Below are 17,360 nucleotides of genomic sequence, written 5' to 3' on the forward strand. Positions count from 1 at the left end.
CGGTGTTTAACGCATGGGCTATGAGGGACGCCGTAGTGGAGGGCGCCAGATTAATTTCGATCCCTGAGGTTCGTTAAAGTGCACTGACATTGCACAGCACACGAGCTCCTTCTGCCGTTCGCCTTCACCGATACTCGGCTAGGATTGAGCCCGCGTCCTTGGGCCCAGCAGCCGCACGCTCTAACCACTGCGCTACCGCTGCTGGATACAAGTTTCCAACCCGAATGATCCAGGATTACCTGGCTTGTGTTCGCGAAGAAGTATAGACATACGACGGTAAAAGACTAGTGGTTTGAGCTTCCGGCTTGTATTCCAAAGGCGCTTCGAGTGCGGAACGTCCTGGTTGGGACGTGCTGGGTTCGTATTTCGGCGGTGCATTTTTACCGATGGGTGCCCGGAAATGCAGTTTTACCCATGAGTACCCGGCGGTGGGCTTGCGGACACCGACGCCAACAGCGCAAAAGTGAAGAAAGAGTTAAGAACAGCTAACACTGTAGCCACTAGGCTGTCGCTGTGGAAGCTAAGGTAAACGAGGGCACCCTTGGTGCCCGCAGTGTGCCCGTTGGGCAATGTGGACGACGCCGCAGAAGCCACTTTTTTGAGGAACGAGCTAAGAACTGCTAACGCTGTAAAAGAAGAGAGACAGACACACAAATAGGAAAGATCAATGCAGGGAAGGTAATCAGAAGGGTGTTCCGGTTGGCTACCTTGAATTGGGGGAAAGGGAAGAGGGGGCGCGAAAAGAAATGAGGAAAGAGAGGGGTGGGGTAAGGAGGAAGGACACCGGGAAAAGACGTGTGCGCTGCTAACTGACCGATGGGGACGATCTGGAATCGGCAGGGCTCCTTCTGACGGCCGATCTTGTTGACGGCCCAGCAGAGGAGGGTGCCGTAGTCGGCCTTGTCTCGCGGCACGTACGAAGCAATGCTGCGGCTCCCCTCGGACACGAACGTCTGCAGCTCGTGGCTGCGCAGGCTGCCGTTGAAGGCCCAGTGGAAGCTGACGGCCGACGGGTGCGCGTCCACATCGCACGAAACCTGGAGCATCTCGTGCGCCGCTGCCGGGTACACGACGCGCTGCCGCAGAGAACACACCGGCGAGTCTGCACGGAACGATGGGAAAGGGGTACGCGTCAGAGCTGCGCTGGTCTCGAGTAGAAGCCGTGCTTAAAATCACCGAAACGCGTGTTTTGCGGTGACGAGCTGCTAGGAATGTTCGGAACGTTAGACCGAAATTCTAACTTTTATCTGCGCCTGTTGGCTGAAAAGTATCAAGAAAGCTAAAGCTTGGTGTGAATGCATCCATACGAAACGTTTAAAACCGCGGTAAAAAAAAAAACGACAATCACTGCAGCTCAAAGGCTGATGTGTACAGTAGGCAGCAAACTTCACGGGATACATGGGCTCGGGAACAAATTTATTTCGCCGCTATCCCACAGTTCTGTTTTCTTGCACTTTTAACAGCGGATGGAGCATGCAACGCCACTCCAGCCAGTTGGCTTGTGCTACGGTACCGAAATATTTGTTTTACAGCGAGAGCGGTTAAGGGCACTTTTCCCCGTTCTGCGGCGTCGTTGGCGTAACACGAAGGAGAAATGGGGAGAAGAGGGGAGAGGCACGTCGCTTGCCGCTCTACGAATTTCTAGCGTCCTCTGTGCGCAGCGGAATGAACTCACGAATGTGCCGTTTGCACCTCTGCGCATAGAAAACGCCATACGATGACACCACAAAAGGCGCATTCAGCATCGCAAGTAAAGTTCCAGCACGGCCGTACGGGTAGTGCGGCCAATACAGTCACGTGTTACCGTTGCTATCGTTGCCGTGCTTTCCTAGCCGCATTTGCCGTACGGTCGGAGGTACGGTACTTGGCGTATTTACGGTACGATAGTGTTAAAACACTCTAGTAACTGTCACTTAATCTCACGTGACACACGGTATAGTAACCGGTGGTTAGTTTTTTGGTCTAACAGCATCCCGTAGACATTTGCTTCGGACACTGTACTCACTGTTTCTGAGAAAGAATGTATAGTATATGGGTTACTTATCTCTCAACTATGAAGAAGGTAGAATCACCGACCGAAACTGATTGACTTGCAATATTAGAGAGATTTCGGCTGAGTCTGAGTACGCGCTGAGAATGCATTACTATGTAGTGTCCCGGTATAGCAAGGAGGCACTGTGGTAGTGACATCCTGAGTATTGGTTTTGGCTGTTACGTTACATGAGCTTCAGTTAGGATTTTCCGCTCTTCTTACTTGGTGTAACGCAAGAATAACTCAATTCTGATATTTGGCAATACCGGAACTCTTCGTAGTGATGTATACAGCTTGCAGCCCATGAGGCTTAATCTCCTTTCCATACTTTGCTGGCTAATTGTTTCTAAGATGTCGCCTTCGTGCGCCGTGGATACCGACTACCTCTCTCAGTGTTACGGTATTCTTTGTCTACAAGTGGTGACGGATCTACGTCGAGCGATATTTTTTTCTTTAGTTTTCGGAAAAGAGCGAGGAAATACTGACACTGCACTCTGAGCTGAAGCTCGTTGCTGACCGACTCGCCCTCGGTGTTGATGGCGACGCAGGTGTAGCGTCCCGCGTTCAGCCTCTGGATGGCCTGGAACACGAGCGACTGGTTGCTCGTGATGACCTTGGCCGCGGGGTCCGAGTGGACGTCCTGGCTGCCTTCGAAGCGCCAGATGACCTCGCTCACGCGCGGATTGGCATCTATGCTGCACTCCAGGTACACGTCTTGACCCTCGTAGATCTCCTCCAGCCGAAGCCGTTTGCCCAGCTGGAGGGTCACCAGGGGCTTGTCTGCACCGGGGTCATCATAAAGAAGGGTCATCAGAAAGGCTGCGTACTTTGCACTAATCACGAGTTTCGTCACCATTTTCTCCGGAGAGAATTGCGTAATGATTCTCGGCAAAAAGCGTTCAGATGTTCTGATCAGGATGACTTGAAGATTGCAGACCACAAGGAAGGGTCACGCCAACGTCGTGGGCTTAGCCACAATGTTTATTATTTTTTTTTGGGGGGGGGGGTGCTTGGGTAGTAGGCAGGCGTGGTCTAGGATTGAGAACTATCCGACCTTGAACAGACATGGCGAAGTCATGAGGAAGCTGGAACACAGCTACTACCTGGCTGTAGTTATTCTCAACGCTGCCTGTGGGAGGTGTCACACTCAATGATAGAGCTGGGTCTCCCGTGCATCCGTGCTCAGCTGGCATGATCTATACTTTGGTATATGGCCACATGAGTTTTAACAAACTCAGGGATAGTATTCCGTGAACTGTCTATGCTCGTCAATTATCGACATTTCGTCGATGATCAGCGCATATATAGTATTTCGGGCCTGTCTGGCAGGATGGGATTCTACCGTAATGCGAGTGCGTGGCGAAAGGTGAATGTTGGGAAAAAGGAGTTAATGACAGCTCCTGCCAGGAAATGTTTACAACGTTGTGGTGAGCTGTCCCTACTTGTGTTGCACTCTGTCACAAGTGTATGCAGACGTGCATACGAGCTCTGTGTTTTGTTTTAATCTGGTGACTAACGGGCGGGTAAACACTGGTTAATTAGGGTAGGCAACAAAATAATCGATCAGTATTAGCAGTAAAACATAAAGGCGCCCTTCAACCACTAAGCACACAAATAGGGGATGTGTGCGTGTGCTATGTAGTAAGATGTTTAACATGGTGCGTGTACTACGTAAAGTATCTTCTATGAATCACGGAGTGCATCCCATCCCTTACCCGAGCCCTAATCAGTGGGAAGCCGCCGTGCCCAGCGCAAGTTCTAATTGCCAGAAAAGGCTCGTAAGCAGGGCCGCCCGAAATAGGGACTCCAGCCACACGGTTTGTACCCATGTAGGCCAATAAATGTTTTCAACAGCAGAAACAATTTCTACTCACAGTGCACGTCAAGACTGTACGAGGCTTCGATGGAACTTCCCACGATGTTGGGGTTTTCGGCGACGCAGCGAAGTCGCTTGCCGTTGTCCTCTCTCGTCGGAGTGTAGGCGACCACAGAGAAGACACGGTTTCCTATGGGCATCACCTGCGAGCGTCGCAGCGTGAAGATATCACAGCACGAAGAGTAATTTGAAATGTAAATTTTGCGACGTAGAAGTATGACAAGAAAACGGTGTCACAACATCGAAGCAGTTAAAGACGGCAACAATACCCAGAGTGAACTATTACAGTGAGCTGCACCTTCAGGAAAAGGGGTTGAAGACACAAAATATATTTTATGCCAAGCACAGTGACGCGGAGTTCGTCTTGAATCCACTAACCACGAACGTTTTTGATCAGTAGGGTCCATAGTGTAGAAGAAGTGATGGTGAACAGATGCGCGATCAAGATAGAGAGAGAACAACAAGAAAATACAAAGAAAAAACTGCATGGCTTTTCTTCGTAGTCACATGGCTACGTATTAGTGGGTCCTAATGAGTAATTACTCATTTATTTAAGAACTTCATACGCATTATGATTCTTCTGCTAAGACAAAAAGCGACAGGTTCTATTATATTTTGTTTATTATTTACTTTTATCTAGAGAATGAAAGAATAAGGGCCTGGAAAATGAATACGGACATCTGTTCCGAGGGGCAGAAAGAGTAAAGGCGATTACCACTGCTTGATAATGGGTTAAAATTAGTTGAATCTATCCAGTCATGAAATGTGGGCTTAGTTTCTGTTATTCAGGCTGCCAGAGGTAAACACATTGCTTCAGCACAATGCAGATAGTTCTGCGCCTTGGTCGCGTTTGCACGTAAGCGTGCTGCCATTCGAAATCGCGTGTTTGCCTTGCTGCTTCCGCAGTGTCCAATTCAAAAACGGGTGAGTTTCCTTCGCGTGATTTTCTTCATTCTGATTCCGTTTTTGTACTCAAAAAAACGGTCATCATCATTATCAATAAAAGGGAACTAATCGACTGCTCTGAGATGGATCGTAAAAGTGAATGCAGTATGATGCCAACGACTGTTACTAAAGTAGCAATGATAACATCATACCCCTGACTACATCCACTGCAGGGCAAAGGCCTCCATCATGTCTCTCCAATTAACCCTGTCCTCCTCCGTCCACCTAACCTTCTGCCGCCCGCTGCTACGCTTGCCATACTGCTTTTATTAAGCACTTTTCCTTCAAGTGTATTATCCCCTTCCTGACTTTTCTTGTTCGATGAGCAAGTAAAGATAAATCTGGCTTTTCAGACGCGCAAAGAGCTTTCTTCACTCTGATCGGTCCTATACGTGTAAAATGACTGCGCCAGAACTAAAAATGAGACGCGAACTACGAACGACATGATTCATTTTAATGCTAGCTGGTGTACGGTAACTGGCTGTTACCGTGAAAGAATGGCGCGTAAGAACAGCGCAGATGGCAGCACAGGGGAAGAGCGTACCTTCACGTGGTCGGCGGATATCTTTGCCTTGCCGCGCCACCAGGTGATGACGGGCGGCGGACGGGAGCCGGCAGCCTCGCACTCGATCTCCGCCGGCAGTCCGGCCGCCAGAGGGCGCTGCTTGGACCGGATGCGCACCATGGATGGCTTCACTGCGAGAACAGGGGTACGCAGACAGCAGCGTCAGCAGTGGTTGTGGACACGGAGGAGAAATACTGTCCGCTTGTTCCAAATCTCCGTTGCGCTGAATACGAACTAAAACCGGAAAGGGCCCTTTGGCCATGGTATGGTATTTGCGAAAATTCCCATAGGGCTCATATATCAAAATTAGGAATTGTGTTTGGGTCAAAATCTGGAGATTAGTTGATTGTCATCAGCCTCCTGTCATAAAAAGTAAACTGATCGGGGTGACTGCAAGCGTGTATTTGATGGGGGAAAAAAATCTTCAGGGTGCCGTCAATATGTTACATTATAGATGACAGGTTTGATTTGACAGCGTTAATGACAGCGTTTTTTTGGGTCTACGTTTCGTAACAGAGGGCATTAAAGTGCCCTTGAACCGAAAGTGGCAATCTGTCCATGTGTTGCTGGCCAGCAACCCGTTACCTGTTGATAATGGCACGAAACAAAGAAAAACATGCAAAAACTTCATTTTGCTCTCAAACATGCACTCAAGTTTATAAATAAGGTCGATTTATTTGCAAATACCAAAGCTACACGCACACTGCTAAGCATCTCCCGCAGTACAAGACTACAAATAAATTTCACTCACTGGGTTCTTTCGTGTAACGAGATCGAAGCGAGTGGTTGTTATCGCATTTTAACCGCATCGAATGACTGCCGACGTGGTCAAGCATCACACTCGCGAATTCGCAATCGGCAGCGGAACGCAGTGTAAGGAACTGACCAATGTGGCGCCGTAAACTGCCCAGCAGCGAATTTGGGCAAGGGCCGCAGTTTGCATCGAAGGCGCGCAAATGTCAAACTTCGGCGCGCACTGCTTGCGGAAGTATGGAAAGCGGATGATTTCTCGCTGTACGAAAGTACTTAAACGTTCTGTCCAAGTTAAGTACATACTGCATCTAGTTGTACAGCTCGATCTTGCATGGTAAACCGGGCAACACGGATACATCCGTCACAAGCACTGGCCACCTGCTTCTTCAGCCGCGCTCCAGCTGTTCTCACGTGTTGAAATTCTCACTTTGCGCAACTGCATACGTTACTGAAATAAAAAGAGCTCGAGCGCATAACTGCTGCCTGTTGTGGGGACTGCAGGAAAAAGAAGAAAAAAACTAGAGAAATTTTGAGCGGAGGGTTGCTGTTTTCGCCTGTGCTGCATTATACATGATACCGAATAGAAAGCAGAAGCTCCCTGAATTCCTTAATATTTCGCAACAGCAAAATACGATGTACACGAAGAACTTCGCGGGAAACCGGTAAATGGAATCTTAGTATTTTCGAGCGCACCTTCGCTTCTGCTCATGCTTTCTGTGGGCTGAAATATAAAGGATACATTGTCTGTCTTAGAAATATCTTTCTTAGAAATACGATGTTGCTTTGGTACTGGAAAACGCAGTGAGGGACACTATTGCGGCGAACGACTCCGCATGACATTTATCTCGCAGATTACTTATAACAACGCATATATACCCGAAATGTACGTCCTGTTTTTTTTTTGCGCTAATTTTGTAGCTGCTACCGTCCTTTGGATCACACTCGGAATAAAATTTAGTAAGCCTTTTTCGCGACTGGGAGTTTTACCACACGCTCTGCCGCTCTCGTCACCCGTAATCCTCGTTCTCGGTAGTTTCCAAATTCAGCCGAAAAATTTCACACTAAAGCGCTGTAGTGCTGCGTAGAAGATGAACTCCCCCGTCGCCCTGAACAACCCCATCTTAAAATCTCGCATCATTTGCATCAAGTTTTTAAACAATCACTTTCATCTTTCTTCCGCCGAGAGCAATGTAGGCGGTGAAGTGCGGCGTAGAAGAATAAGTAGGTGGGGGGGGGGGGGGGGGGGGGGGGGACGTGTTGAGCAAGAAATGGAAATTCGAGGCAGTGACACAAATCACGTTTTCTAGCGCGGCGACGAGACGATCTTCACGCTGTGCTCAGTTCATACCGCGGTATAATTTTCCGCTCTTCTCTTCTCAATCATTCCGACAACTCGAGCCGCGCGCGACTGCTTTCCTCGGTAGGCACGTGTTGCGACACGGTTCCCCCGAAGAAGAGGAGGCAAGTGGCGAATAGCGAACGAACCTCGCTGAGCCCGAATCGAGCGAGTGCTCGAACGTAATCAGCGAAAAACGCAGGGGCCCACATCTCAAGAAAGAGGGGGCTGAGAAACGTATGCCGTACACACGCCCGCAATCTTCGCTCGCTTCTGTTATAACAGTAGTTATTTTACCCTTACCTTGTCGCGCTTTGTTTTTCGAGTCACGCAAGCAAGAACCGTAAAAAAATTGCTTTTATTTCCCCATTTTCCTCCGGAGCGGACGGCTCGTACGAAACAGCTCGCGGTGGCTTACCGCGCGCTGTGCATGCTGGGCGAACAACCGTTTTACGGTTCATTTGCGTTGTCTTTACCGCACCGGTGGCTGCGGCCGTCTAGCCGTCAGTGCGAGGTGCTCAGGAAGGAGAGAAGGGCCTTTTAGACGCGTGTATACATACACACTGCGCAGAGGTTAGGAAGCCAGTGGCATGCAATGGCGAAAACAGAAAGTGGAGAGGTGGGCGGAGATGGGAGAAAGAAGGAGAGAGGGAGAGGAGGCACGAGGTTTGTGGGTTGCAGGTCGGGGCAGTATAGCACGAAGCTCGGGTCTCCTCTCGTCTCTACCAGAACGCATTGGCGGTTGTGGACGACATAAATGAGACGGTGGTGATGGTAGCGAGCGAGCTGCGTAGAGAGCTACGTGATGGACATAAAAACAAAATGAGAAAAGAGAATTTGGAACGTCACGCCAAGGCCGGCGAAGGAGGTGGAGACCTAGTGAGATTCGGGGCTTCAACATTTACGCGCAGACGTGCGTCAAGTGTGGAGCTGCCCCGACAAGCTCGAATCTGGGAAAGTCGCGCGACTTTCAAAATATCCTTTGCCTCCCCTTTCTTTCTTGTCGCCCCCTTTTTCCTCACTCCTGAACCACCTTCTCTGGCACTTTCATTAAAGCTGCTGTGTCCTTTTTTCGGGAAAGGTCGTGGCACTCGTGCCTGAGTGAAAGTTGAGCAGAGCAGGATTAAGGGGGAGACTAGACTTTACTACGCACATCTTTCGCGCACAAGCTGATGTACTTCGCTCGTTAAAAGAAAGGTCAATGTCACCTACTATGTGTGCCACATCGCAGGATAAAAGCCCCACAGAAGTTCTTAAGAGGAACACAGTCTTCACACGCAGCCGGAGGCGTTTTGCTAGGATGAGACCTTGAAGCTGCTGAAGTGCATCGCTTTAATCTATTTTTGTTTTCTTGTCTGTAAAGACATTGCTGCAAAAATTCCAGAATTGATATAAAAGAGCATCTTGCTTCTCTTGTGTGGTAAACGAAGCCCTAATAGCAGAGCTATCGTTTCGCAACTGTAGGATATTAAGTAGCGCATTACTTTGTATATTAATTGATAAACGGCAAGCCGTGCTTTGCCATGTGCAGTCACCTTGTTTTTTTCCTTTTCTTATCCAATACGCAAAATGCATTGGTATGACTGCAGCACATGAATGCAAAGATTGCCAGTTTTTCTTTGCGATAAGAGTGCATTTGAAAAGTAGGTTTATTTATATTGCGCCACGGCTGTACTTAGTGCCACGCGGCAGTACTGTTGTTACATGGCCACATATGCATGTCACGTTGCCCTTTCTAGAAGGGTTATATAGGAGCTTTCGCAGACAGGCTTGCATTCACCTGCTGTGGGACACAGAACATGATACGTTCTGTCAAAAATGTGTCTAACAGGGCGCGATGTCTTTGTGTATTTGTGTGCAATTTATACCGGTGTTCTTTTGGTTTCCGAGCCTCTCCTTAGTTTAAAAAACCCACATTTTGCGCCATTTACACATTAGACAAACTTAGTTTCTCGAAATCACACGAACCTTGCACAAAGAAAAAAGTCAAAGAACTGCGTGTTGCTCCTTCCTAAGTGCCTGCTTCGCAACATTCAACGAAACTCCTAAAAAACCCAGAAAGGCGTCGTATTATCGCAGACCTAAGCCTGCACCTAACGACTTGCTCTATTGCAGCAATACTATAGAGACGACTGGGTGTGGGTGTGCTCATTATTTACTTCACTAGTGAGCGTCACGTTATCGCTCTCTGACCTAATAACGAGTATATATATGCTAGGCCAACAGAAGACTGTCAAGAAAAACTGCCTGGTCAGCAAGCTGCCTTGGTCTCCGGGTCCGTGCTCAGCATTATCTCATCTGCAACATGACGAGGAGGAAAGGAGAAGTGAGGACAAGAAAGCGCCAGTGCTTTCCGAGAGACGTCACGCGCGTATCACGGCGCGTTGACCTACGCGTCTGACGGCTAAGCTGCCATCTGTCATCAGTTATTGCCGGCGCTGTGGTCTTCATTTCCTGCGGCATGGGGGTGCAAGCGACGCAAATATGTCGTAGAAGGAAAGATGGGCGGAGATTGCCTTACCCCAGAGCAGTTGTTCTGTAGCGGCTGAATTCGCGCCCTCGACAGCTGACTTCACATGGTTGGGGAGCTTGCACTATAGACCAGGTGCTTTGAGTGAGCTAAAGACAGTTGACAGATTCAACGTGAGTTGTCACTCTCTAGCAAGGGTTATATCTAGTCGCCTTTCTTGCTATTTGTTCGCGACAGCTCTTTTACCACGCTTAATGTGCCGTGTACTGATGTAGTCTGATAGCTCGACGTAGCTAGCTACCACAGCAAATAAACTATCACTGTAGTCGTCGGGGTAGTTTACCGAAGTCGCCACACAGTGCCTCGAAATGTTATCATTGTGATATATGACACACTGTTTTCTTCCATGGCGTAACTATTGCCATTCTATTTGGACACCTCAAAACAGCAGAACATACAATGAATTCATGTTCTACAGAAACGATTCATAAGAACTGTTGAAAATGTACCCAGGAAATTTCATACACACCACTTATTCCTGAAATATAATGTATTGCCGAATAGTCCCCTATGTGACGGGAGGTAAATAATGGCTCCATTCTTCTGATATTTCTGGGAAAATCACAAAGGTGTACCCCAGTCTACACAACATACAATAGAGAGCCCTGGAAAGTGAAAACCTAGAGGAAGACATGCGGGCATAAAATGCTTGAAAACAGATTACCTAGTTTACTAGACTGGTTAGATGGTCATAACACTGACTTTAATAACATTACCTTCAAAGCGCGCCGTGGTTACTTCCAACGAAACTTGATATCGCTATTTGATTAAGAGATGTGTCAAGCTAAGTACACATCCTTTCGTCTGATCGTTCAGGAACCTATGTGAACACCTTTTTATTGGAACCCTGCTAATAGATTTTACTGAATACGTAACTGTCCTGCGCGGTCGTGATGTTGTTCGCATTATTTTTTCCTCAAACTTTTCTTCAGATCTGTTTGCCAGTATCTCCTGCTGTTATCTGTATTTCTTTGGTCAAGTTATGTTGTTCAGTTGTTTTTCTGTTTTTTAATTTTTATTTAAACGTTGATATAATGCGATCACATGTTTGTGATTCATAAATGTCAAGCCGGTGGCGTAAGGCTCCGTCAAGCTGTCCATTGCAACACATTTTTCGTCATGCTTCCCGGATCATGTACTTAGTACTTGATGCGAATAAACTTAAATTCAAAACAATATTTCTCCGCGCATTTCACTTTTGTTGTTTCTCATGGAAAAACAAGATGTATGATTTGAAAAGCAAGCGGCTTCTTTTGTAATTTTTTTGCGACAACGCCTGCGTATTATTCTAATGCTGTGTGGTAATGTTTTTGTATACAGAAATTATATGCAGAACATTGCGTGGTACGGCTGCGTACGAAAGCGCTGATCTAAACGCTGAATTGATTCAGAAATCCCGGTGTCTCCGACGACACCACGCCCGAAGAACAGTCGAAGAACTCCCCTTCTGAGCGAGGCGTCTACGTCTCGGGCAGAGCTCGCTATTTAAATAGAAACTGCGACATTCCTCATTCAGAGTCAGTGCGCGCTGTTACGACATATCTAGCCAGAGACCCCAGGTGGTCTCCAAAAGTGCACGCTCTCTCTGTATCCTCCTCTCTCTTCCCCTTTAATTATTCACGCCACACTCACCGAACTTTCTGTTTTTGCCTCCCGCTCCCCCCAAATAATTGACTTCGTGTGCAAACGACGCGTCATGTATCATCGAGTCAATGACACGTGGCCGCCTCCGCCCCCCTTTGTTCGTCATTACGGTGCGGCTCGCCAGGCGGGAGTCATTCGAACTCGAATCGTCCGCTTCTCTGCCACGCCCCCTTCCTGTTCCCTTCTTCTCTCATGACTCTTCCTGCCCTTCTCCTTCTTGCGCAAAATGCAAACCCAAACGGCTGAGTCATCCCGTGCGTGCAGTCGTCCAGAGCCAAAGGCTGCTACACGCGAGCGCCCCCCCCCCCCCCCCTCACCGTCAGCAGCCCCCCTCTGTCGATCGTCGACCGGTGACGGACGCGGTTGAGATTCGATGCTGTTCAACGCCACACTACCCCCGACCGCGACGCACCGCCGGCGGTGGGTTGAACCTGGAGGACGACCACACGCACGTTTTTTTTTTCTTTTTGTGTATTTGTGTGCGCATGAATGTGTGCGCGGCTGTGCGTGCTAGCAGGGCATCATGGTGCCGGTCCTACTCGCACGGCGCCCTGACACAAACAGCGGTCCCCAACGAAAGGGAGAGAACGGCGGAGCAAGAGAGACACAGCAGGTGGGGCGCAGTGGAACCCGAACCGAGACGTACTCGTGTTGGTCTCGTGCGGCAGAGAGCGCCGCGCCCGCACGCGAATGAGAACTCTGGGGCGTGTAGCGGACGTCGATATAGTGAAGGGATCTCTCGTGCTTTGCCTCTTCAGATAAAGCGAGCATGTGGCCGCAAACGGACTTGCGCAATCCTCGCTGAACCATCTCACAGCCGTTGTACCCAGCAGTCCACTCCCGAAACAGATGCGCGAGCAAGAACAAACGAAGGACACACAATCAAGGCCAAAGCATCGACTGGAGAAGGGAAAAAAGACGAATGAAAGGAGGAACCCCATTTAATGGCTCACACGCACGGACTTCTTGCTCCATTCGCCGCGAATAACAATGGGCCAGGATTGAGGCACACACACAGGGGGCGCCGGTCTTAATACGCGCAGGGGAAACTACCACACACTCGCCAGCGCACTGGGCCGTCTTTTGAATATACGTGTCCGTATATATATGAGCCGTTGTCGGGGCAATTTCGGGCTTGGCCTGTCGCGTTCGTCGTCCTGTGGGCTGGCGGCAGCACGCACCCGAAGGTAACCCACCCGGTCGTCTCGTATTCGCTCGATCTCTTATCCGTCTTTGTAGCTTTCTCGCTGTTTCCTGCACCGCTCTTTCTCTCTCTCACTTTCTCTCTGGCGCCGATTAATGGTGTGCCGCCGTAGACAGGAATTGCCTGTAACGTCGTTTTGTTTTCGTTTGCCTTCTTTGATTTTTATTTTCTTTCTTCTTTCTATTCCTGATTTTGGGGGCAGGGCGAGATGATTGCGATGCGCCACAAATTACGCTCGCACGACAATAGAGGGGGGGGGGGGGAGGTGATAAAGAACAAACGAAGGGAAATGAAAAGAGACGCAGCCAGAGACAGAATGAAGAGAATCGTTGGTGGGACCACTCCCTTTAAATAACTAAAGCAGCGGCTCTCCGCGTGCAGTGGTGAATTCGCAGCTGTCGCACCCAGCCCTCATGGGACGAGACACGATATGGATGAGCGTTGCCGGTGGCTGATTCAGCACCAAAAGCTTGCGTCAGAGGAACACTTGGCTGCCGAGCGCCATCTCTCGCCTGTTTGGTGCTTCAGCGTTTGTTTTTCTATGTCACGACAATGCCGTTTCGAACGGCTCTTAGCTGCAGTGCTGATGCATTTCGACGTTTAACTGATGCTCCACAGATGGCAGGAAAGCGTCGATGGCCCGGAAAATTGCACACCGTGCTTGAAATTCACGGTCAGCTGAGGCACATATTAAGCTGATGTAGATTTTTATTTGCGCGTGGCAGCGCAAGCCCGTGCTTTTTTTCTACATCGTGGCAGAAATCGTGGTAAAAAGTACAAGAGCAATGATGGACTTCGAACTGCGATGCCCGGTAAACGATATTCCTTCGACATCCGCCTCTGTGCGGAAGTTTTCAGTCTTTGACGCGTGTCTGATGATTCCAGCACGAAATGCGTTACTTTTCTTTATATGGTGACTTTGTGAGTTGAGTTGATTTTTTTGTTCTTTGAAAATAAGTTACGACGACTAAACTTATAAAAAGTTGGTCTCATGCGGCGCTCATAGATTATTCAACTCCCCGTCACGTCTGCCCCTAGCGTCCCTAAAGACTTCAAGCGGTGCAGCTTAAAAGCCGAGCGGAATGAATTCAAACATAAAGTGAATCAACGCGCAGTTCATAGAGGGGGAATGAGTGGCGGTCTAAATTAAGGCGTTTTGTTAAGTAGTTAAATCCCGGCTTGACGTCTAGTCCAATGAAGCTGTCACGGCAGGAAACCATTTAGATCCAGAAAGGATAATGAGCTTGCTTGTTAGCTTAAGCTTCATTGTTGGATGTTTTTTTTTCCTTTTTCAGAACATTATTCATGGCAGTGAGCCATCAATGCGGTAAAGATTGACGAAGGAAGTTTTAGGTGATAAAAAAGTTTTAATCTGCTTAGCGACAGAGAGAGGATTGAGGCTGAGAGAGCTAATTTGCAGAAATAGACTGAGTCACGAGTCAAGACTGAACTAACAACAGACAGATGAGTTTGCGAAATTAAAACAATAAATTTTGAGATGAAAGTATGAAAATGTAGCTAATCAGAACTTCAGAAACGCATGCATGACGTCTTGTCAGTTCATCTCCACGAAGCATTTCAATACGTTGACCGATAAAAAAAAAATATTGAGTGGCTGTTGAACAGTGCAGGCCAAAGGTGAAATTGTGAGCTCAACGAGATGAAATTGCGAGCAATAGGTTGAGCAAATTTACGAAATATTTTATCGATTACTTCAATTCTCTCTCTCGTGTTCTTGCGAATCGCACGATCTCGCTAAAAATAACAATTTCTCACGTCGTGAGCGGGAGCGAGTCTCAAGAATTTCAATGACCTTTGGGTATTCGCTTCAGTTAAGCGTTGAAAATTTCCTCACAACGTCCAATCGACACGTAACGACAACGTGTTTTCAATTAAACAAGTACTCGAAAACAATAATTATCACCTTTAAAGGCAGTGCATTTCCTCGTTCCAGCTGCAAACATACGCTGCACTGACGCGTTGCGCGCAAGAAAAGTTTAGTGCGCTGATAGAGATCGCGCTGTGTTTTCTTTTTCTGTCGCTACTTCACGAATGTTGGCAGCCAGAGGGACAGACTGAGAGCACCGGAAGAGCACCGACGCAACGCATTTACGCGCACAGGTTTGTGCGCCGCAGACCGTCAAATCTCGTCAGTTCACGCTCGAACGACAAAACTCGGAAAAACGCTCCGATTCCTGCGAGCGAGGAACGGGCGGAAATGGAAGTATAGAGAAGAGCAGAGTGCAGAAACCGGAATCATCGCTGCGTGCAGGCGAACGCACACGCACGCGCACACGCGCACACCTTGCGTACCAAGGAACGCGCAAACAAATTAACCCTCCGCCAGCACAGCCAGAAGTAACGCAAAATAAACGCTGCTTTCTGTCGTCGCATACGTGATTTAATTTACAGCAGCTCCACGTAGGCACAAAAGCAGCATCAGCGGCAGGCAGGACGCGCTGATTGGACAGCCCGCCTTAAAGAGCGCCGGGTGCGACAGTGTTAGCTCGAACTCCGGCAAACCGGACTACTGACAGGCGGCAACGCAGGCGAACCTTTCTTCCGGCGTTTCGTCCGTCTTCCGAGCGTGTTTTCCAGCAAACTCGCTTTATATCTGTAGAGTCCTGCGTCGAAGTCGCTGGCGAAAGGCTCTAGGTTGGAGGAAAACTCAGGTCATTAGCTAATTAGAAAGACCTATATTTGGTTCCCGTAAGCCCGCGGTCCACTGCGAAACGAGACGCACGTCATCAACCGCTTACATACACACTACTTCCGTTGAAAACCTTAAATAAACGCAGAAGTGAAGAAGATTTAATTAGCCTGAACAGGTAAATACTTGAACCGATTTGTGAGCGGTGCCACTTTGCAGACATCTCTCAAAGAGGAAAATGACGCGCGCGCGCGCGCGCGCGCACACACACACACACACACACACACACACGCACACACACACACACACACACACACGCACACACACACACACACACACACACAAGCACACACACACGCGCACGCACACACTCGCACGCACACACTCGCACACACGCACGCACGCGCACACACTCGCACGCACACACTCGCACGCACACACTCGCATACGCATACGCATAGGCGCGCGCGCGCGCACACACACACACACACACACACACACACACACACACACACACACACACACACACACACACACACACACACACACACACACACACACACACACACACACACACACACACACACACACACACACACACACACACACACACACACACACACACACACACACACACACACACACACACACACACACACACACACACACACACACACACACACACACACACACACACACACACACACACACACACACACACACACACACGCACGCACACACACACACACACACACACACACACACACACACACACACACACACACACACACACACACACACACACACACACACACACACACACACACACACACACACACACACACACACACACACACACACACACACACACACACACACACACACACACACACACACACACACACACACACACACACACACACACACACACACACACACACACACACACACACACACACACACACACACACACACACACACACACACACACACACACACACACACACACACACACACACACACACACACACACACACACACACACACACACACACACACACACACACACACACACACACACACACACACACACGCACACACGCACGCACGCACGCACGCACGCACGCACGCACGCACGCGTTATCGTCGATAGCTCGCTCAGCGGAAATCGTGCAGTTGCTGCGCGATTTTTGCGAGCTAGCTTTATGCAAGCTCACATGTTACGCTTACCGTAAGTAGCATTTCAATACATGATGCGTTCTATTTTGTTGTTTGCTAATTTTTCTGGCTAGCTTTTTTTCAATTAGTTTGCAGGGATGGTGTACCACAACCAGCTTTTATACTCCAAGCAGCCAAATTTTAAAAAAAAGCGGTCTCATAGAAAATCACATCGCCCGCAGGGCACGGGCACTAGCTAATTGTGTATTTTAACGAGATGACAGGCCGTTGTAATAGCGAACGAAAAAATTAAAGAATGATCCGCGAGTGCGAAATCAAATGAAGTGCAACTACCTAAGTTGTTTTCACATGTGCTTTCGACAAATTAGAACACCAACGTGTACATCACGAAACAAGTAATCGTTTGTTACCACCCGCATCCCTCTGCGACCACTGGTTCGCCCGCTACGGCCCTCCGAAGGTCGCCCTCATTACGGTTTCGAGGACCAAGGTCGTCAGCACGAATATCTTTCACACACCAGGCTTCAACTCGACGTTTGCCACGGGTACGAACCCTCTGCGCCAAACGCGTGGTCAACAATTTTGCCACTAATGGCGACCCCAAGTGGCACCAGCCTCGGTACCAGCTCTGAACGTACATATGTAG

The 17,360-nt window shown here is 48.8% G+C and overlaps 1 protein-coding gene across 1 annotated transcript in view; it reads right to left on the bottom strand.

The window, feature by feature from the left end:
* Positions 1 to 17,360, bottom strand: part of LOC144125361 (roundabout homolog 3-like) — a 316,643-nt gene that overhangs the window by 21,817 nt on the left and 277,466 nt on the right. The window contains exons 5-8 of the mRNA XM_077658675.1: positions 5,398 to 5,549; positions 3,907 to 4,051; positions 2,519 to 2,812; positions 815 to 1,102 (exon numbers count right to left, since the gene is read on the bottom strand). Of these exons, the coding sequence (XP_077514801.1) occupies positions 815 to 1,102; positions 2,519 to 2,812; positions 3,907 to 4,051; positions 5,398 to 5,549 (879 nt within the window). The remainder of the gene's footprint in view (positions 1 to 814; positions 1,103 to 2,518; positions 2,813 to 3,906; positions 4,052 to 5,397; positions 5,550 to 17,360) is intronic.

This window comes from Amblyomma americanum, chromosome 3 (genome assembly GCF_052857255.1).
Source record: "Amblyomma americanum isolate KBUSLIRL-KWMA chromosome 3, ASM5285725v1, whole genome shotgun sequence".
In the NCBI taxonomy this organism is placed as follows: domain Eukaryota; kingdom Metazoa; phylum Arthropoda; class Arachnida; order Ixodida; family Ixodidae; genus Amblyomma; species Amblyomma americanum.